The sequence below is a fragment of the Salmo trutta genome, chromosome 28 (assembly GCF_901001165.1).
Source record: "Salmo trutta chromosome 28, fSalTru1.1, whole genome shotgun sequence".
In the NCBI taxonomy this organism is placed as follows: domain Eukaryota; kingdom Metazoa; phylum Chordata; class Actinopteri; order Salmoniformes; family Salmonidae; genus Salmo; species Salmo trutta.
The window spans coordinates 23,114,555-23,137,260 of NC_042984.1; the positions used below are offsets into that span (position 1 = coordinate 23,114,555).

The 22,706-nt window shown below is 43.3% G+C and overlaps 1 protein-coding gene across 1 annotated transcript; it reads right to left on the reverse strand.

The window, feature by feature from the left end:
* Positions 1-118: 118 nt before the first annotated feature.
* Positions 119-16,066, reverse strand: LOC115165833 (E3 ubiquitin-protein ligase Itchy). The gene is made up of 24 exons (XM_029719250.1): positions 15,915-16,066; positions 9,327-9,403; positions 8,860-9,001; positions 8,210-8,334; positions 7,054-7,191; positions 6,857-6,902; positions 6,589-6,779; positions 6,208-6,421; positions 5,824-5,919; positions 5,452-5,635; positions 4,881-4,950; positions 4,720-4,804; positions 4,383-4,511; positions 3,674-3,746; positions 3,414-3,485; positions 3,247-3,335; positions 2,862-3,021; positions 2,611-2,744; positions 2,315-2,455; positions 2,090-2,210; positions 1,866-1,970; positions 1,647-1,743; positions 1,436-1,508; positions 119-1,345 (listed from the first exon to the last, which is right to left on the reverse strand). The coding sequence occupies exons 2-24, from the start codon at positions 9,394-9,396 to the stop codon at positions 1,246-1,248; spliced, it is 2,655 nt and encodes an 884-aa protein (XP_029575110.1). The 5' UTR covers positions 9,397-9,403; positions 15,915-16,066; the 3' UTR covers positions 119-1,245.
* Positions 16,067-22,706: the final 6,640 nt, after the last annotated feature.

Sequence of the window (22,706 nt, forward strand, 5' to 3'; positions counted from 1 at the left end):
AATGGATAGCCATGATTTGAAGCCGTTTCACTCGTTTAACTAGATTGTTTAGATTTCTTCACTGACGTCACTACCACAGTAACACCACAAAAGGAAAAACACTAAACCCATAGAATTAATTTGATATTTTTTATAATTTTTTTTTACACAAATTCATAATGTACATAAATCAAAACAGGGGGAAAAAAATCTTTCAAATTGTGTTTCACAATACACCCCTTATCACTAAACGCTATTTTTATTTTACAAAATGAAATTAATTTGTTATTAACACAATTTACAACATGGTTTCATATACAGGGAGAGCAGTTTAAGTTGCATTAAGGATAAATCTGGAAACAAAAATAGGAGCTGACTTTTTATTTGCAATGCACCATAAATTATCATTATTTACACATTCATTTCCCTAGGATTTCCATTCAAAATCAACCCAGAAAATCAAACAAAATGTATTCTCACCGACGTTCCCATGCCTTTGCCACGGCCAGAAAAACATCTCCCATTAATATAAAATGGATAAATCAGTTTGTTTAAAAAATCTCTTTTAAAAGCTACCGGTTTAGTCTTCACAGGCACAACCTCAGCACACAACTTGGTTAAATCTCAAATCAGCCAAGACATCAAGGCAATATTCTGGAGACAAACATTTCACACTTCCTTTTCCCCAGAATATTTAAAGAGATTACATTTTATCATGTCACAATGCCCTATAAAACTAGGGTCATAGTAGAGCCACATCCATGTACCTTTATAAATATAGGGGCCAATATTGTCCCGTGCAATATTTTATTGATTCACAGATAAATGCTAAGGAGCCTTGAACAGAAGAACTGTTCTATTTTAAAGCATGTGCATTGCACCTTCTGGATCTTCCCATTGTCTTATCAGACGTAAGAATTTTATTTCTGATGAAATTACAACATTTTCCTCAAAGTCAGTGGTGGGACCGATGCTGTTGATAATCCTGTCTCGTATATGATATGATGTTATTGAGGGTGAGTTTCCAGCGTTAATGCATGAGGAGGGGGGGGGGGGGGGGCACAGATTCTATGAGACGGGAGCAGTTTACTCTTGTGGATCAATAACCACCTCTAATATGCTTCCAATATTTTAGAGCAAGGTCTCTCCCTTCAACAGCACGCACGCACAAACACGCTTACACAGATGCCAGTCTTCGAGAGGCTCCCTGGCTAAAACACTGACAAACGAAGACCACACTCCTGTGTCTATCGATCGGTTGCTAGATCACTCCTGCCCAAAGCCCTCAGTCTCTTCAATCGCAAACATCAATTTCTCCTTCAGCTGCTCATAGCTTTTGTAAGGAGGCAGATCCAATCGATTGAAGCTAGAAAAGGGGAAAATAGGGGCAGGTTCGTTATCTGTCGAATGAAGCCTTTACTCCGTTTTAACCTTGACTCTTCCATACACTACTCACCAGGTGTGACTTCTGGGCAGCCAGTTCTCCTTTCCCACCTTCTCAATGCAGAACTTCTGCGGGCCATTGCTCCCTACAAAACCAAATATGTAAGTCACTAACCCATCTACTTACAGGTAAAAAGGGCACAATGTTATGTTTCATTATCTTTTACCTCTGCAGATTGTATTTGTTATCCACCCATGAGGGGAAGGAACAGCCTCAAACTTACCCAATAGGTCAGCAAAGCCTCCAACAGGAAGGCGACAGGTGCCTGTGACAAACTGGAGGAGCCTCATCCGCTTCTCGTTGTCCATCTCTTTGATGAGCTGGATGGAAAGTACAGGAGGGTACAGTATGTCCAGGCATGTTCTTTCGTGCATGATCTGAATGTAATGATACTGAGGAGATGTGGCTTCTGACTGTAGCACAGGTGAGTAGTAACACTGACCTGCCAGAACCAGAGGACCTGCTTGCTGCTGCGTGCGTAGTGTCTGTAGATGGTGTTCCTCTGCCAGTCTGTCAGGTCGATCTCCTGCATCCCACACAGCATCACCTGCAGGAAGTGAATACGTCACAATTGGTTCAATGGAACATGCGTTGGAACAACTGATCTTTACCAGAGTGAATATTGGGAACCTGGTGTAAATAAGTAGGCCAAACTAAGACTCATACCTCCAGTTCTTTGGCGTCAAAGTACTGCAGGTACTGCTGTGGGAGGACCTCGTTGAAACCCTCAAAGAAGGCTTGGGTCTGCTCCTCCACACCTCTGGACAACCTCCACTCTGCTACAAGCCTGGGGGAGAAACGCAGACCATCAAGGCACCACACACCAGGACAGTAGTGAAAAGAGTTCAGAGGTACCAAGAGGGGAGAAGGCGGCCATACGCTGAGACAGACCTAATATACTCCCCCTTGTTCTCCTCAGTGACCAGGACCTCGCCACCATCCGGCTTGAGCTCATGAGTGGTGATTTCACCCAGAATCTCTTTGTCCACAGAGAAGTACATCTCCAGGCCACACTCCTCAATGTCATTCTCCCTGAAGTACACAAAAAGATGACAAAAGACATGTGTCAGCGACTTAACACAGAAAACAACTCTTTCATTAAGAAAAATGGGACCAAAACATTGAACAAACATTAACATCCGTTACAAACAAAGTTAATATCAGTACAGCTTCCGCAGAAGACTCACTTAATCCAGATAAGAGAATTGTAGAATTCTGTGTCAATGGACTCTAGATCTTTCAGTGCCCATGGCTTGTTCAGCATGCGCTTGTAGAACGGCAGCGAGAAGCCTGTGTCAATGAACTTCCCATGGAAAAGAGCCTGGGGAAAGAGATCAGGAGGTTAACATCTAAAAATATAGAACCGCATCAGATCTTTGCACTTGCAAACATCACATTGCAGTAGAAAAAGTTGAACTTAGTGACTCAAAATAGTTACCATAGCGATGAAGCGTCCAATGAATTTAAAGTATTTGAGGTGGTCAGGGTTGATGTATGAGGCAGGGTTGATCTGCAGGCAGTAGTTGTCCTTCCCAGCATATTCAAATAGGCAGTACATGGGGTTCAGCACCTCATGAGACAGCAGGAAAAACCACTCCCTACAGAGGAAGAAATTGATAACTCATCACAATACCTCTCTGCAAGCATCCAGCTAACGCCATACTTTATAACGTGATCAAATAACTGGTAGACAACCACTTATCTAGGATATTTTACAAGGCAATTCAAATAGCTGAAACCTTGACCAAAGGCAACTTTATCACTACAATGACGTATTGTTTATTGGAGTGCAATGACTGTACAAGAGCACATTAGAGCTTTACCTTGCCACCCCACCATAATCGAGGCCTTCTTCCCCAGGGAATATGATCCATAGTCTCCTGCGGAGGTCCTGTGCATTGAAGCTCATTATCTACACCGGAAAGAGTCAAATTAATATGGACAACATATGTCAGTGTCAACATGATCATGTGGGAGGATGTTTACTCACTTGTTGGAACGAGTCCTCAAACAGGGTTTTGCGGGTGACAGTGATCTTGATGTGCTGAGGCATTGACAATTGCTGGACAAGAAGAAGAGGAAATCATAAGTGATTTTGAAGCATGTGACTTCTTTCAGAACGGGCCAACAGAAATAACAGGTCATCATTTTCATTTAATTGGGTCAATGTATTAGAATTCATGTGGTTCTGTTGATCATAAAAACAATGACAATGTTTAATCACTCAAACTCAGAAGGCATGACACCTACCTGGCACCAGAATCTGAAGTACTGGACTTTGGCTTTAAAGTCTCGAACGTAAGTAATCTGGGGCCCGTTTTCACTGTTTTATAGTAAGAGAGAAGGAACAAGGCACACATTATGGCCAAAACCAGTCCTGTCAGATTACCTGGCTTTTACTATAGGTTATGAGAACTATACAATAATGTCAAATCATAGACCCCAGACAGACAATGGTATGTCACTACTCTTCAGAAATAACAAATGATTAGATAACGACAATTATTTCAGCCAAAACATGCTACATGTGAGCAGACTGAAACAGCTAGAGGGAAAATATCAATAACCTCAGTCCTGTGAAAGGCACCAAACAAGTCATTCCTGTTAGTTGGGGAATAGAGCTAAGCAAAGTAACTACTGCACAGAGAGCAGTCATGTTGACAGTACACCATCATCCCTCAGGTGCGGCTCATTAGAATACTTAAAGATAGACAGTACAGTATCGGTTCAGCCCATTTTAGTCATCCTTATTTGCCGTTTTTAGAACATAAAGAAAGGGCTGTTATTAATAGCAACACTTCCATCACCAGTCTGTTTTAGGTCAAAACTAGTCTCAAACAGAACTGGGTTTGCTACATACAACCTAGTTTTAGTCTAAAATATGGCCTCAAGAAAAATGGTTTAGTCAGAGTGGTAGCCCAATGCTTTTATATCAAGTGAATGGAATCTTGTGACGTACAGTGAGGATGTTCCAGTGCGAGGGTCGATGTATGTAGTGGCTCTCCTGTTGTGGTCCACAAAGTATGGGATGCCGTCGACAGTGAACCTCATCTCCCAGCCCTCTGGAAGAGGCTTTTCATTCAGCAGCCTGAGAGAGAGAGTGTCATCACTAGGACCAAGAGTCAGACACAGATCTGCACAATATTTGAATTAACACTTCAGTTCCAGCACATGGGCATGTGGAGAGTACTAGATCCAGGGGCTGAGCTAATCTTGCCAGGATAGCCCCCACTGAGGTTAAAAGTAGATGTTAGAATACATATCTGCACTAAGAGTAGCACAGATGAACTTCTCACCCCTGAGTGCGAGGGTCCTCCCACTGTGTAGTCCGTGTGGTGTGTTGGACAAAGTACACTCTCTCGTTGCTGTCAGTTCTTTTCTCTGAGGACGTAAATCAATTCATGAAAAATTCTAGAAAACTTTGAATTAATCTGTGAGGTAGTGAGTGAGATCTTACCCCATCCATGTGGCAGCGGGCCCAGGGGATCAAACTGCTTATTCTCAGTGGCTGGAACCTGGTCCTGGAGCTTCAGTGCACCAGAGAAAATAAGGAATAATATTTGAACAAAGTTAAAAAATTCAACTGATCAAGATTGGTTAAGTATCACCAACTGAAAAAGGGGAAACTGTTTACAGCACAATATGTAAAGAATTAAGAGAAACAGACAATCTGATAAGGCTGACACATAAACACTAATAGATTGTCTGGACACTACAGCAAGGCCCAATTAATTCCATTTCATAGTTAGAGCAGTTCTTGGAAGATAATATTATGTCTGGCTAGCCAGCTAGCTCATTTGGCTAAATAAAGCCAGGTGTGAGGTAGCATCCCCTTTAGTTATTTTGTTCCTAATAAACTTCCTGTAAATTACACAATCCATTTGATGACATTATCATGTCACACAGTGAAAATAGCAGCTTGCCCCATTTATTTTAAATCTTCATCTGTTGAGTGTTTCACAACTGTTCAGTACTGTTATTGAAGGAACTGAACACTTGATTTGACCAGTCATAGAGTTCCCACTTACCCCATTCGCCCCAAATATGAAGCGCTGGTTGAACTGCTGCATGGCACCCTGTAGCTGGTTGCGTTGGTGCTGCCACTGTTCATAGTTCCGTACCGTCTCCATGGTGGGCCGTTGCCAGGTGGTAGTTCTGGTGATGTGGTCTACAAAGTAGACCCTGCCCATGGGGTCCACTCGCCGCTCCCACCTACACACAGGGCAAAGAGGAACAGGGGAGACTGTATAAGAGCTTTGGCATTTAGTATCCTCTAGTAACAAAGACACTATTCTCTGTGTTAATACAGGGGTAGGAAAAATGCATTTGAATACTGCATGTAGAATGTACATTGTAGTTTGAGTTGAGTATGAAGACACAGGATATGTAAGGGGAGTTACCCAGAAGGTAGCGGCTCAGGCCGCTCCCACGTTGTCCTCTTTTCCACATGATCTACAAAATACAGCCTTCCGTTCTGATCCACCCTCTGCTCCCATCTTCACAGCAAAACGCGATTCAAAGAAAATGTTAACACTTAAAAAAACAGTCTAGAGTATAGCGTTAAAGTATAAAAATTATGAGACTATGTAACCCTAGAGCAATAATAACAGGTAATTGCAGTTGGTAAGCAGTCACAGCAGACATATTTCAAACAGCTCTCTTGCTTACATCTTCAGTTTAACAGAACATAAGTCAGATGAACTCCTGAGAGTTGTATTGACACCACTAACTGACTGACTGAGTGTTACTGCCAGACCGATCAATATGGGTGGCTTGACCCTTACCCGGGAAGCAGTGGGCCTGCAGCGACAGTGGGGACTCTGGGGGGGCCTGGGGTAACACTGGCTGCTTGTCTGGCTGCTATTGCTTGGCTCTGGTCGTGTGTAGGGGGTGGGGCATTGGGGTCTGCGGCTGGTACTGCAGGTGCAGGCATACGGACTGGGGTTTCTGAGCTGGGGCCATCGCTTCCTTCAGTTGGTATGGAACTATTAGAGGATGCTGCCGAAAACCAGTGAATGAGAAAAAAGATTGAGTGAGTTTGAGAAAACGACACTAAATGGTTGTTTTCTGCCACATTATCTGACAAATGCATAAAGCAAAATACCATAAAATCCCCAGGAGCATTAGTGTTGGTTTAAGATGGGCTAAGAGGTTGACCCACTCACCTGGAGAGGAGGTTGGTCTGCGCGGGGTGGGTGGTGGGGGTCGGGAGGGCCTGGGGGGCCGTAGAGGATTCCCCTTGGAGCCCCCAGCTGACAGAGCGGGAGACCCTGTGCCGTTCACTGCGACCGCACGCCCAGTTGGGGAAGCTCTTTGCTCCAAACCATCCACAGAAGGAGAGCCGTCTCTACTCCGCCTGCCACAAGGTCAAATATTAACTCTGTCCATAAGCAAGACCATCATTACCACAGTAACCAGGAATAATAGGCTTACCTCACATCATGATCCCCGTTGTGTTGCGATTCCCCATTTGACGTACCTGGGATCAGAAACACAAACATAGAGTTGTGAACTGAACATACTGACGGGAAGCTGGAGCTTATTTTCTGGGCAGGTTGGGAAAACCACAACTTTCCCCCATAAATCAATACAGATAACAGTGCAGATAACATTGCACAGAGCAGACGCACTTCGGCTGTTGGCCTCGGCAGCAGAGGCAAACATCTCTGGGTCGACTTGCATGCCGTCCAGGCAGACAGACAGGTCCCCCACCACATCTATCTGGTCTTTGTCTGCACTCAGCTGCAGGGTCTGCACCACCTCAGAGACTGAAGGAAAAACACCATGGAACAAAATCATTGGTTATCAGAGATGGGGGAAAGAATCTAGTTACAAATCTAGATATTATTTTTGACAAAAAATCGTATTGTCAATAAGCTGAATATTATGTTTGCGCTAGTTGGCTGTATGTGCACCAAAACTATAGTATTTTTCCGTCATAGCTTGTTCTCCATCTTCTTTTTAAATAGGGAGCCAATTTGTTTTCTGCACTTTAATTTCCATGACTGATCAAAACTCATTTTCTCATGGCTCTCTCTTGTCCCTCTGCAGCAGATATATGGTGAGCAATATGTTTGGAATATCGAGTTGCAATAAAATCACAAGATCCAATCGCAATACATATCAACACCTAAGTATCATGACAACGTCGTATCGTAAGGTCCCTGGCAATTCCCAGCACTATTGGTTATGTAATAAAAACACTCCTTCCACTCAGCTCCCTGTCTGTCAAAAGCCTTTATCAGCACTTTGAGTCATCCTGCCACTTTGCACCAGGATGATAACCTTGAGTTTGGGACACAAGAGGGACAGTAAAGAACTGCTTGGATAGTATACCACATAGGCTATGACCAATGATTATCTCTGTTGTCACCTTATGAAATATATCTTCAACAAACTAGTGGAAAAAAAGTCATGGAGAGATCATTCCCGTAAAAGGAATACAAGGAGAGTCAAACAAATATCCAGCCATAAGAAACAGAGTAATTACCCTACTCCAAAACTAAGCTGTCATTGTTTACTGCTTTGTCAAAATAGGAGACTGGTGTGATATGTTCAATCTGGTTTGTCTTAAATGCATTTAGAAAATTGGCAGGGGACTGAATGAACTCTTTATGAAGGGGAAGTAATCTCTCATCTGCCTCTGATCTGTGACATCACACAGTCAAAGCAGAGGGAGGTGCTTGTGGCTGTGTTATGTAAGAGAGAAAGAGCACAGACACAGTACAGGCCCTTATCACACAGCCAAGCAAGGTATGCATAACATGACACAAGGAAGGCACTCACTATTCATGTCGTTGGATTTGAGTGTGTCGCTGACCTCCAAAGTTGCCATGCCTAACAATACGTCCGACTTCAAGGTCTGGTGACTCCATACCCGGAAGATGAGCTTGCTGAAAGGAGTGACAATTCTATTGCCGAGATACAAGAAAAACATACAATGAAGATTACATTGGTTAATTCACTGGGAATATAGAATACATTTTAGATGAGAGTTTATCAGACACGAAATAGTCAATTATTTTCAAATATCTGAAGACAAAACAAACAGAGTTAGCATGGAGACAAATAGAAGCAAGTGTCCATGCCCACTATAACAGCTGCCTACTTAAACCCTGAATATTTGCAGGAAAAGACAGTTATGGAAGCGCATCAGCTTACTCAACCATAGTATAACTGCTCTGAATTCTCCACACCAAGACATACTGAAATTGGAGAGGGACTTTAAATTAAGAAGGGACTGCAGAGTAAGACTCCAGAGCTATATAAAGAAGGGATTGATTGTGTGGATGTGTTGGCACTTGGCACTACTAAATCATGAGTGGATCCTCAGTCAACCCTGTACACTTGCGAGAGAATTTGTACTCGTTAAATTAATAGGCGGCTGTTCCTTGTTCTCAACACTGACTGTCAACAATAACACGACGACAACTTACACTGTGAGCGGCTGCTTCCATTTGGGACTGTGGGTGTTGTTGCATTTTTCGGTCTTTTTGGACTGGCCGTCAACTGCAACTTCAACATATGGACTGGGGCCAAACCAGTTCTTCTTGTTCTCTTTCAGTTTTGCTGATAGCACTGAGGAGATGAAGAGTGTTGTGAATTAAGGCAGAGCTAGAAGTTTGTTTGACAGCAGCTCAGTTAGTAGTCACGGTGCTTGCAACGCCTGGGTAGTGGCTTTGATTTCACCACCCATACATACATAAAAATGTATGCACACACGACTAAGTCGCTTTTGATAAAAGCATCTGCTAATTGACATATTACTATATTATAGGGCACGTCGAGTCAATTCTGTTTTATGAACATCGCCCACACCCTGAGAGAGAGTTTTCTATGTTTGGTATGGACTAAGCCCTTCAACACCCAAAATAAATGACAAGGATCAGGATTAAGAACCTACCCATAATTTGCAGTTGTGCCTTCATGGGGTAGCCATTCCCAGGGCCTGGTTTAGCAATGCTGGAGGCCATGACATACCTGCAACAAACACCACACTCAGTCAAACATTCAATGGCCCAACGCACATTGCATGCAATGCAAGTTCCAGCCTTTCTATCCTCTGTCTAGACATAACATTTGTGTTCAGTGCCTTGTGAGAGATGCTTAATGATATTACAGTGAGTTTATCTAAATGTGATGTTATCTGATTGTAATGGAACAACAAAATATCATGGTCAGCACTCTGTTAGTTACACTATTACCACCCAGCAACTAACACAGACCTCTTTTGAATGGTAATGAAATTATATTGCTATTAGTTAAAAGGTGTAACACAGTTATGCTTGTACCTACCATTCTCTGACTAGGCTAGTCTTCTCTATAAGTACAGTCGTATGAAAAAGTTTGGGCACCCCTCTGACGATGTATAATAATTTACTCTGTCGTCACAGAAAATGATCACAGTGGCATGCCATTAATTTTCTAATAAAAGCTGAGTCCTGGGGTATTGTCCAGACAAAGATTTTTAGTGTAGCAATATTAAGTTGTATGAAATTAAATCAGATGTGAAAAATAGGCTATGCAAAAATTTGGGCACCCTTGTCATTCTGTTGATTTGAATACCTGTAACTACTTAGCACTGATTAATTGGAACACACAATTGGTTTGGTGAGCTCATTAAGTCTTGAACTTCATAGACAAAGTGCATCCAATCATGAGAGAAGGTATTTAAGGTGGCCAATTGCAAGTTGTTGTTCTCTTTGACTCTCCTCTGAAGAGTGGCAACATGGGGGCTTCAAAACAACTCTCAATGACCTGAAAACAAAGATTGTTCAACATTATGGTTTAGAGGAAGGCTACAAAAAGCTATCGCAGAGAAGTAAGCTGTCAGTGTCCACTGTGAGGAACATAGTGAGGAAATGAAAGACCACAGGCACAGTTCTTGTTAAGGCCAGAAGTGGCAGGCCAAGTAAAATATCGGAGGCAAAGGCGAAGGATGGTGAGAACGGTCAAAAACAGCCCACAGACCCCCTCCAAAGACCTACAACATCATCTTGCTGCAGATGGTGTCACTGTGCATCGTTCAACAATTCAGCGCACTTTGCACAAGGAGAAGCTGTATGGGAGAGTGATGCGGAAGAAGCCTTTTCTGCACACACGCCACAAACAGAGTCGCTTGAGGTATGCAAACGCACATTTGGACAAGCCAGCTTCATTTTGGAATAAGGTGCTGTGGACTGATGAAACAAAGATTTAATTATTTGGTCATAACAAGGGACGTTATGCATGGTGGCAAAAGAACACAGCGTTCCAAGATAAACACTTGCTACCCACAGTAAAATTTGGTGGGGGTTCCATCATGCTGTGGGGCTGTGTGGCCAGTGCCGGTACTGGGAATCTTGTTAAAGTTGAGGGTCGCATGGATTCCACTCAATATCAGCAGATTCTTGGGAATAATGTTGAAGAATCAGTCACAAAGTTGAAGTTACGCCGGGGCTGGATATTTCAACAAGACAACGACCCAAAACACTGCTCAAAATCTACACGGGCATTTATGCAGAGGAACAAGTACAATGTTCTGGAATGGCCATCCCAGTCCCCAGACCAAAATATCATTGAGAATCTGTGGGATGATTTGAAGCAGGCTGTCCATGCTCGACAACCATCAAACCTAACTGAACTGGAGATGTTTTGTAAGGAGGAATGGTCCAAAATACCTTCATCCAGAATCTCATTAAACGCTATAGGAAGCATCTAGAGGCTGATATTTTAGCAAAAGGAGGCTCTACTAAATATTGATGTGATTTTTCTATTGGGGTGTCCAAATTTATGCACCTGTCTAATTTTGTTTTGATGCATATTGCACATTCTGTTAATCCAAAAAACCTAATTTCACTACTGAAATATTACTGTGTCCATCAGTTATTTGATAGATCAAAATGAAATTGCTGATCCAAACAACCAATTATTTATAAATGGAAATCATGGAAATTGTCAGGGGTGCCCAAACGTTTTCATACGACTGTATATGGAAGTCGGTGTCAAACTTACCAAGTTAGGAATCTTATAACTATACATCTTAAGAGTTATTTAGGTAATTCCACAGTAACAGAGTGACAACTTCACAATCATTGGTTTGTTTGAGATGTATTTTAAAGTGAAAAAGTCCCAGTGTCACTCTGTTACTGTGGAATTGCCCAACTACAAATAACTGTTCTCTGGAAAATGCCTCGAGTGTGATACCACCCCACTCCCCAAGAACATATAAGCCTCCATCATTCTGAAATGGAAGAAGTTTGGAACCACCAACACTCTTCCAAACTGAGCAATCGGGGGAGAAGGGCCTTGGTCAGGGAGGTGACCAAGAACTGTCACTGACAGAGCTCTAGAGTTCCTCTGTGGAGATGGGAGAACCTTGCAGCACTCCACCAATCAGGCCTTTTGCGTAGAGTGGCAGGACGGAAGCCACTCCACGGTAAAAGGCACATGACAGCCCTCTTGAAGTTTGCCAAAACAAACCAGGAGAAAACAAGATTCTCTGGTCTGATGAAACCAAGATTGAACTATTTGGCCTGAATGCCAAGCATCACATCTGGAGGAAACCTGGCTCCATCCCTACAGTGAAGCATGGAGGCAGCATCATGCTGTGGGGATGTTTTCAGTGGCAGGGATTGGGAGAGAAGTCACGATTGAGGGAAAGATGAACACTCCAGAGCACTCAGGACAGTAGACCGGGGCAAAGGTTCACCTTCCAACAGGACAATGACCCTAAGCACACAGCCAAGACAATGCAGGAGTGGCTCTGGGACAAGTCTCTGAATGTCCTTGAGTGCCTGAGCCAGAGCCCAGACTTGAACACGATCCAACATCTCTGGAGAGACCTGAAAAGAGCTGTGCAGTGATGCTCCTCATCCAACCTGACAGAGCTTGAGAGGATCTGCAGAGAAGCATGGGAGAAACTCCCCAAATACAGGTGTGCCAATCTTGTAGCGTCATATCCAAAAAGGGTGTAATTGCTGCCAAAGGTGCTTCAACAAAGTACTGAGTAAAGGGTCTGAATACTTATGTAAATATGATTTTTCATTTTTATTTTTAATACATTTTGTTTTGTCATTATGGGATATTTTCTGTAGATTTGAGGGGGGGGGGGGGACTATTGAATCAACTTTAGAATAGGGCTGTAACAAAATGTGGAAAAAGTCAAGGGGTCTGAATACTTTCCGAATGCACAGTACATGACCAAAGGTATGTGGACACCTGCTCGAACATATCATTCCAAAATCATGGGCGATTAGACCTGGCTCGCAGTCGGCGTACCAATTCGTCCCAAAGGTGTTTGATGGGGTTGAGGTCAAGGCTCTGTTCAAGCCATTCCAAGTTCTTCCACACTGATCTCAAAAAAACATTTCTGTATGGAACTTGTGTTGTGTACAGGGGCATTGTCATGCTGAAACAGGAAAGGGACTTCCCCAAACTCTTGCCACAAAGTTGGAAGCACAGAATAGTCTAGAATGTCATTGTATGCTTTAGCGTTAAGATTTTCCTTAATTGGAACTAAGGGACCTAGCTCGAACCATGAAAAACAGCCCCAGACCATTATTCCTCCTCCACCAAACTTTATAGTTGGCACTATGCATTGGGGCAGGTAGCGTTCTCCTGACATCCGTCAAACCCAGATTTGTCCGTCGGACTGCCAGATGGTGAAGCGTGATTCATCCCTCCAGAGAAGGCGTTTCCACTGCTCCAGAGTCTAATGGCGTCAAGCTTAACATCACTCCAGCCGACACTTGGCATTGCGCATGGTGATCTTAGGCTTGTGTGCGGCTGCTCGGCCATGGAAACCCAATTCATAAAGCTCCTGACAAAACAGTTATGCTGACATGCTTCCAGGGACATTTTTTACGCGCATCAGCACTCACAGTTCCCGTTCTGTGAGCTTCTGTGGCCTAACACTTCGCGGTTTACCCGATGTTGCTCTTGGATGTTTTCATGTCACAATAAGAGCACTTACAGTTGACCAGGACCAATGAAAGGTGGCATCCTATGACGGTGCCACGTTGAAAGTCACTGAGCGCTTCAGTAAGGCCATTCTACTGTCAATGTTTGTCTATGGAGATTACATGGCTGTGTGCTCGATTTTATACACCTGTCAGCAACAGGTGCAGCTGAAATAGCAGAATCCACTCATTTGAAGCAGTGTCTACATACACTATATTACACAAAAGTATGTTCCTTGCCTTTCTCCCCTGTGCAGACGAGAGGAAAAAGCTCTTGACAAACTAACTTTGGCTGTACCCGGAGTTAATAATTTATTACTGCTGATCCTGGGCCTACAGTGAGCGACTGCTTTGTGTGCCAGGTAACTCACTAGTCAGAAACTCATCTGCTATGACCAGGATCAGACTCATCATAAGCCAATGATTACCTCCCTCAGCTAAATATGAGATAATGCACAAATGAATAAAAAAAGTGGAAACACAGCCTAGGCTATTAGAGTTGATAACAGGTGGTTGTGAATTTTGGAATGCCTAAACCACAGGATAGGACTATTTGTAATGTTTCAACCTAGTCCTGCTTCAGGGCTAGAAGTAGCCTAGCTGATGGCAGTAGTCAAGTCAATAAACCATGAATCCTAATCAAGTATCAAGTCCCTAGGTTTCGAGTACGAGTCAGTCCTTTATTCTCGAGTCACAAGTCCCTTGTCAGTGTTAAAAGCTGCAGTTCAACCATTTTTGTATCTACATTATGTTACATTGTTACACAATGCAAGGCTAAGTAGATAATACAGCTATGTAACATTTACTGTTGTAGCTGGTATGTTGAACTATTCAAAAGAGAGATTTTCTAACAACAAAAGTCTTCTAAACTCCCATGGCTAGTTGCAGGGGGAAAGTTGGAAATTAGAAAATGCTCCTTAATTAAATTAAAATACATTTTTATCCATGAAATAACCCGACAAGGTATACACCGCCATCTAGTCTTGTTGGATTACTTCATGCAGCAAAAACGTATTTAATTTATTAACAGGGCATAAATAAATTCCAACTTTCCCCCTGAAACTAGCATTGGGAGTTTAGATACCGGTGACTTCCAAATCGAGAACGAATTAAGTATTGCCAAGGTTAGACGAAAAGGTCCTGATTAAAGGCTAAATAGCAGCTTAAGCAACTGTACACGACCTCAGGAAAGCTCTGCCGCTGAGGTTCTTGTTGACAAGGCTAGTAGGCTACGACTATCTTTCCACATAAACTACTGTTTTGGTTAGGTTATGTCTTTGGGTTTAGCTAACGCACTACCAAGTTAATAGTTAACATAAGAACTGACAAAAGCAACTATACTGTACAAAAATATAATTGTTGGTCCCATGTTTCATGGGCTGAAATAAAATATTTATTTTAGAAAATTTGGCAGTACGTCCAACTAGCCTCACAACCGCAGACCACTTGTAACCACGCCAGCCCAGGACCTACCGATATGGCTTCTTCACTTGCGGGATCGTCTGAGACCTGCGACCCCGCCAGCTGATGAAACTGAGAAGTATTTCTGTCTGTAATAAAAGCCCTTTTGTGGGGAAAAAAACTCATTCTGATTGGCTGGGCTTAGATCCCCAGTGGGTGGGCCTATGCCCTCTCAGGACCACCCATGGCCTCACCCCTGCTCAGTCGTGAAATCCATAGATGAGGTCCCAATGAATGTTTTTCAATTGAATGACTTCCTTCTATGAACTGTAACTCAATAAAATCTTGGAAATTGTTGCATTTATATTTTTGTTCAGTATAATATACACACAGGCATGTTTAACTTGTTTTTAAAGTATTGGTTAGAGTGCAACATTCCAGGAAGAGCTTTGTTTCTTGAAGAATACAACTTAGAAATGCCAAACTTCCTCCTTACAAATCATTACCAACAATGCACTGTGAAAGGTTCGCTACATTTACCGAGTCCCACCCCTCAGTTCAAACAAATTGGCAGGGTGGGGTTGTTGAAATGACAGTATGCTTTATGAACCCATGTGACTGGATGACAGCAAGAAAACCCCAACGTCATTTTACGCATTAACAATATGTCTGGAGAACATAAACATAGCTAACTATGATTGTTTGCCATCGCTAGGATTTGATGTTAACCATAAGTCGCATGACATTAGCAAAAGGCAAAGTGTATGACATGTTTGACAAGGAAGAAGGCTAACGCGTTTAGCCTAGGAGGCTGAGTGGCTAAATTAGATGTTGTCTAACTCAAAACGAGTGAAATTACAACCTTGGAACTCAGCTATCTGCTAACTAGCGAAATGTTATTTACGTTCTGCTCCGGAATAGAGATTGGATGCAATATTTGTGTTGTTCACGTGTTACATATCAGCTGGCAACTTATGAATAGTTATACCATCTATGAATGGGTTACACACAACTACTCGTGACAACACAAGTGCACGAAATACAAAAAATAAATAAAAAGCTGGCAGGCTAGCCTGTGTCGTGGCTGGCTGACCCAGTGTTTAGGCTAAATATTGTGGTTGAGGACTTTCCACCTCGGATGTTATGCTTACCCGAATCCAAGGGCAGAAGAAGTTCAAGACGTGACAGGCAACTTTCCTTAATATCCCGGTCTGTTTTGGTTCTTTTGCGGCTTCACTTCAAGAAATACACTTCCACCATATTCGTAATCGTCTCACGTGACCGAAACAAGGTGGCGTGCACGCATACTATTTCTGTGGTGTTTATCTGCGGTTGGCATCCAACTTTATGGTATATTACCGCCACCTACTGTACTGGAGTGTGGGCCAGAGACAGGAAGGAAGTAAATCCTACGTGCCAGTTCCGTTTCTCTTAAAAATGTTGAGACACTCTTAAAATGTTTTACTCCACATTCTTTCTCCTAAAGGCCTGTTTAGCTAGCATATCTACTTCCTCATTTCCTTTCACCCCCACATGGGCTGGGACCCAAGCAAAAACCTCTGGACACCCATCTGTCTCACCCGTGCAGGAATTTGGAGTACCTCATATAGCTGCTATATGAGCTAAGTGTTTGCATACTCATCAACACAGTACATGAATCAGAGCATATATCTATTCTGTTTGGCTTGACTTCCATCACTCACTGCAAGGCCAAAAGTACAGCCATCAGTTTTGCAATGCATACAGCCAGGTGGTCTGTAATATGTTTCCTTACTGCAAAACCGCTTCCCTGTACAGCAAAGGCTGACCCAGTGATACCTGTCCATGGATCTTTTGATCCATCTGTATATATGAGCATAAAATCCTGATATATAGTGCCTTCGGAAAGTATTCATACCCCTTGACTTTTTCTACATTTGTTACATTACAGCCTTATTCTAAAATAGATTAAAATCAATCTACACACAATACCCCATAATAATGAAGCGAAAACACGTTTTTAGACATTTTTGCAGATGTATAAAAAAAACTATAACGGAAATACCTTATTTACATAAGTATTCAGACACTTTGCTATGAGTCTCGAAATTGAGCTACGGTGCATCCTGTTTCCATTGATCATCCTTGAGATGTTTTCCAACTTGATTGGAGTCCACCTGTGGTAAATTCAATTGAGTGGACATGATTTGGAAAGGCAAACACCTGTCTATATAAGGTCCCACAGTTTATGTCAGAGAAAAAACCAAGCCATGAGGTCGAAGGAATTGTCCGTAGAGATCAGAGACAGGATTGTGTCGAGGCACAGATCTGGGGAAGGGTACCAAAAAATGTCTGCAGCATTGAAGGTCCCCAAGAACACAGTGGGCTCCATTTTTTTTAAATGGAAGAAGTTTGGAACCACCAAGACTTTTCCTAGAGCTGGCCACCCCGGCCAAACTGAGCAATCGGGGAGAAGGGCCTTGGTCAGGGAGGTGACCAAGAACTCGATGGTCACTCTGACAGAGCTCTAGAGTTCCTCTGTGGAGATGTTCCTCTGTGGAGATGAGAGAACCTTTCAGAAGGACAACCATCTATGCAGCACTCCAACAAATTAGGCCTTCATTGTAGAGTGGCCAGACGGAAGCCATTCCTCAGTAAAAGGCACATGACAGCACGCTTGGTTTTTGCCAAAAAGGTATCTAAAGACTATCAGACCATGAGAAAAACGATTCTCTGGTCTGATGAAACCAAGATTGAACTCTTTGGCCTGAATGCCAAGCGTCACGTCTAGAGGAAACCTGGCACCATCCCTATGGGGAATCATGGTGGTGGCAGCATCATGCGACTTGTCAGGATCTAGGCAAAGATGAACGGATCAAAGTACATTTTACATTTTAGTCATTTAGCAGACGCTCTTATCCAGCGCGACTTACATTTCATTTCATACATTTTTTTTTTTTTTTTTTCGTACTGAGAGATCCTTGATGAAAACCTGCTCCAGGTGACTCGGGATCTGGGTAGTCTGGGTAGCCATTTGATTAGATGTTCAGGAGTCTTATGGATTGGGGGTAGAAGCTGTTTAGAAGCCTCTTGAACCTAGACTTGGTGCTCCGGTACCTCTTGCCATGCGGTAGCAGAGAGAACAGTCTATGACTAGGGTGGCTGGAGTCTGACAATTTTTAGGGCCATCCTCTGACAACACCTGGTATGGAGGTCCAGCATGGCAGGAAGCTTGGCCCCAGTGATGTACTGGGCCGTACGCACTACCCTCTGTAGTGCCTTGCAGTCGGAGTCCGAGCAGTTGCCATACCAGGCAGTGATGCAACCAGTCAGAATGCTCTCGATGGTGCAGCTGTAGAACCTTTTGAGGTTCTGAGTACCCAAATCTTTTCAGTCTCGTGAGGGGGAGTATGTTTTGTCATGCCCTCTTCACGACTGTCTTGGTGTGCTTGGACCATGTTAGTTTGTTGGTGATGTGGACCCCAAGGAACTTGAAGCTCTCAACCTGCTCCACTACAGCCCTGTCGATGAGAATGGAGGCGTGCGCAGTCCTCTTTATCCAGTAGTCCACGATCATCTCCTTTGTCTTGATCACATTGAGGGAGAGGATGTTGTCCTGGCACCACACGGCCAGGACTCAGACCTCCTCCCTATAGGCTGTCTCCTCGTTGAAAGTGATCAGGCCTACGTTGTGTCATCGGAAAACTTAATGGTGGTGTTGGAGTTGTGCCTGGCCGCGCAGTCATGTGTGAACAGAGGGTACAAGAGGGGATTGAGCACGCACCCCTGAGGGGCCCCCATGTTCAGGATCATCATGGCGGATGTGTTGTTACCTACCCTTACCACCTGGGGGCGGCCCGTCAAGAAGTCCAGGATCCAGTTGCAGAGGGAGGTGTTTAGTCCCAGGGTCGTTAGCTTATTGATGAGCTTTGAGGGCACTATGGTGTTGAATGCTGAGCTGTAGTCAATGAATAGCATTCTCACATACAGTTGAAGTCAGAAGTTTGCACACACCTTAGCCAAATACATTTAAACTCAGTTTTCACAATTCCTGACATTTAATATTAGTACAAATTCCCTGTCTTAGGTCAGTTACGATCACCACTTTATTTTAAGAATGTGAAATGTCAGAATAACAGTAGAGTGAACGATTTATTATCAGCTTTTATTTCTTTCATCACATTCCCAGTGGGTCAGAAGTTTACATACACTCAATTAGTACTTGGTAGCATTGCCTTTGAATTGTTTAACTTGGGTCAAACGTTTCGGGTAGCCTTCCACAAGCTTCCCACAATAAGTTGGGTGATTTCTGACCCATTCCTCCTGACAGAGCTGGTGTAACTGAGTCAGGTTTGTAGGCCTCCGTGCTCGCACACACTTTTTCAGTTCTGCCCACAAACTTTCTATGGGATTGAGGTCAGGGCTTTGTGATGGCCACTCCAATACCTTGACTTTGTTGTTCTTAAGCTATTTTTCCACAACTTTGGAAGTATGCTTGGGGTCATTGTCCATTTGGAAGACCCATTTGCGACCAAGCTTTAACTTCCTGACTGATGTCTTGAGATGTTGCTTCAATATATCCACGTAATTTTCCCCCCTCATGATGCCATCTATTTTGTGAAGTGCACCAGTCCTTCCTGCAGCAAAGCACCCCCACAACATGATTCTGCCACCCCCGTGTTTCACGTTTGGGATGGTGTTCTTCGGCTTGCAAGCCTCCTAACATAACGATGGTCATTATGGCCAAACAGTTCTGTTTTTGTTTCATCAGACCAAAGGACATTTCTCCAAAAAGTACGATCTTTCCCCATGTTCCCACCGTAGTCTGGCTTTTTCATGGCGGTTTTGGAGCAGTGGCTTCTTCCTTGCTAAGCGGCCTTTCAGCTTGTGTCGATATAGGACTTGTTTTATTGTGGACATAGATACTTTTGTACCCGTTTACTCCAGCATCTTCACAAGGTTCTTTGCTGTTGTTCACTTTAATTGGCAGAAGTAACAACAGACAGACGCAACTGCATCAAAAACCTCCAGCCAAAATGGCAAAGGTGCAAAGCGCGACAACAGTCACAATAATGCATAAGTTAAACAATTAAACACACTCGGGTACACGGTACCCGGGGAAAATCAGCCTGGCGCGTAACACGAAACATGTAACAAAAACAATTCCACACAAAGACATGGGGGGAACAGAGGGAATATATATGTAGTGTGATTAGGGAATGTAAACCAGGTGTGCGGGGAAACAAGACAAAACAAATGGAACAATGAACAGTGGAGCGGCGATGGCTAGAAGACCGGTGATGTCGACCGCTGAACACCGCCCGAACAAGGAGAGGAGCCGACTTCGGCAGAAGTCGTGACACTGAGGTCTTGGCTGATTTCTTTTGATTTACCCATGATGTCAAGCAAAGAGTTTGAAGGTAGTCCTTGAAATACATCCACAGGTACACCTCCAATTGACTCAAATGATGTCAATTAACCTATCAGAAGCTTCTAAAGCCATGACATCATTTTCTGTAATTTTCCAAGCTGTTTAAAGGCCCAGTCAACTTAGCGTATGTAAACTTCTGACCCACTGGAATTGTGATACAGTGAATTATAAGTGAAATAATCTGTCTGTAAACAATTGTTGGAAAAATGACTTATGTCATGCACAAAGTAGATGTCCTAACCGACTTGCCAAAACTATAGTTTGTTAACAAGAAATTTGTGGAGTGGTTGAAAAACGAGTTTTAATGACTCCACCCTAAGTGTATGTAAACTTCCGACTTCAACTGTAGGTGTTCCTTTTGTCCAGGTGGGAAAAGGTGTTGTGAAGTGCAATAGAGATTGCATCATCTGTGGCTCTGTTGGGGCAGTATGCAAATTGGAGTGGGTCTAGGGTTTCTGGGATAATGGTGTTGATGTGTGCCATGACCAGCCTTTCAAAGCACTTCATGGCTACAGACGTGAGTGCTACGGGTCAGTAGACATTTAGGCAGGTTACCTTAGTGTTCTTGGGCGCAGGGACTATGGTGGTGTGCTTGAAACAAGTTGGTATTGCAGACTCAGACAGAGGTTAAAAATGTCAGTGAAGACACTTGCCAGTTGGTCAGCGCATGCTCGGAGTACACGTCCTGGTAATCCGTCTGGCCCTGCGGGCCTTGTGAATTTTGACTTGTTTAAAGGTCTTACTCACATTGGCTGCGGGGAGCGTGATCACACAGTCGTCTGGAACAGCTGATTCTCTCATGCATGTTTCAGTGTTACTTGCCTCGAACCGAGCATAGAAGTAGTTTAGCTTGTCTGGTAGGCTTGTGTCACTGGGCAACTCTGGGTTGTGCTTCCCTTTGTAGTCTATAATAGTTTGCAAGCTCTGCCACATCCAGCGAGAGTCGGAGCCGGTGGAGTACGATTCGATCTTAGTCCTGTTTTGATGCTTTGCCTGTTTGATGGTTCGTCGGAGGGCATGGCGGGATTTCTTATAAGCTTGCGGGTTAGAGTCCTGCTCCTTGAATGAGTTATCGCTACCCATTAGCTCAGTGCCGATGTTGCCTCTAATCCATGGCTTCTGGTTGGGGTATGTACGTACAGTCACTGTGGGGATGACGTCATCAATGTACTTATTGATGAAGCCAGTGACTGATGTGGTGTACTCCTCAATGCCATCGGAAGAATCCCGGAACATTTTCCAGTCTGTGCTAGCAAAACAGTCCTGTAGCTTAGCATCTGTTTCATCTGATCACATTTTTATTGACAGAGTTACTGGTGCTTCCCGTTTAAATTTTTGCTTGTAAGCAGGAATCAGGAGGATTACATTTTGGTCAGATTTGGCAAATGAAGGGCGAGGGAGAGCTTTGTACGCGTCTCTATGTGGAGTAAAGGTGGTCTCAAGATTTTTTTCCTCTGGTTGCACATTCTACATTCCGGTTAGAAATGAGGTAAAACAGATTTACGTTTCGCTGCATTAAATTCCCCGGCCACTAGGAGCGCCACCTCTGGATGAACGGTTTCCTGTTTGCTTATGGCGGTATACAGCTCATTGAGTGTGGTCTTTGTGCCAGAATCGGTCTGTGGTGGTATGTAGACAGCTACGAAAAATACAGATGAAAACTCTCTAGGTAGTTAGTGTGGTCTACAGCTTATCATGAGATACTCTACCTCAGGCGAACAAAACCTTGAGACTTCCTTAGATATTGTGCACCATCTGTTGTTTACAAATATACATAGACCGACACCCCTTGTCTTACCAGAGGCTGCTGTTCTATCCTGCCGATACAGTGTAAAACCCGTCAGCTGTATGTTGTTCATGTCGTCATTCAGCGACGACTCGGTGAAACATAAGATATTACAGTTTTTAATGTCCCTTTGGTAGTTTAATCTTGCTCGTAGTTCATCGATTTTATTTTCCAATGATTGCATGTTTGCCAATAGAATTGGAACTCGAATTGGTACTCGCTCGCCTACGAATTCTCAGAAGGCAGCCCGACCTCCGCCCCCTATTTCTCCATCTTCTCTTCACACAAATGACGGGGAATTGGGCTTGTTCCCGTGAAAGCAGTATATCCTTCTCGTCGGACTCGTTAAAGGAAAAAGCTTCTTCCAGTTCGTGCTGAATAATTGCTGTTCTGATGTCCAGAAGTTATTTTCGGTCATAAGAGATGGTAGCAGCAACATTATGTACAAAATAAGTTACAAAAATGTGTTACAAACAATGCAAAAAAATCAACAAAATAAGTTGGTCAGGAGCACGTAAAATATCAGCCATCCTCTCCGGCGCCATTTCAGGTGAGTCAAGCTTGTGCGTCATACTCCAAAAGACTCGATGCTGTAATCACTGCCAAAGGTGCTTCAGAAAAGTACTGAGTAAAGGGTCTGAATAATAATGTAAAACTTTCAAGTTTTTATATGTAATTGTAACGTTCGTCGTTATAGAGGGACCAAGGCGCAGCGGAGGTTTGGTTCATCATCATTTTTATTAGAAC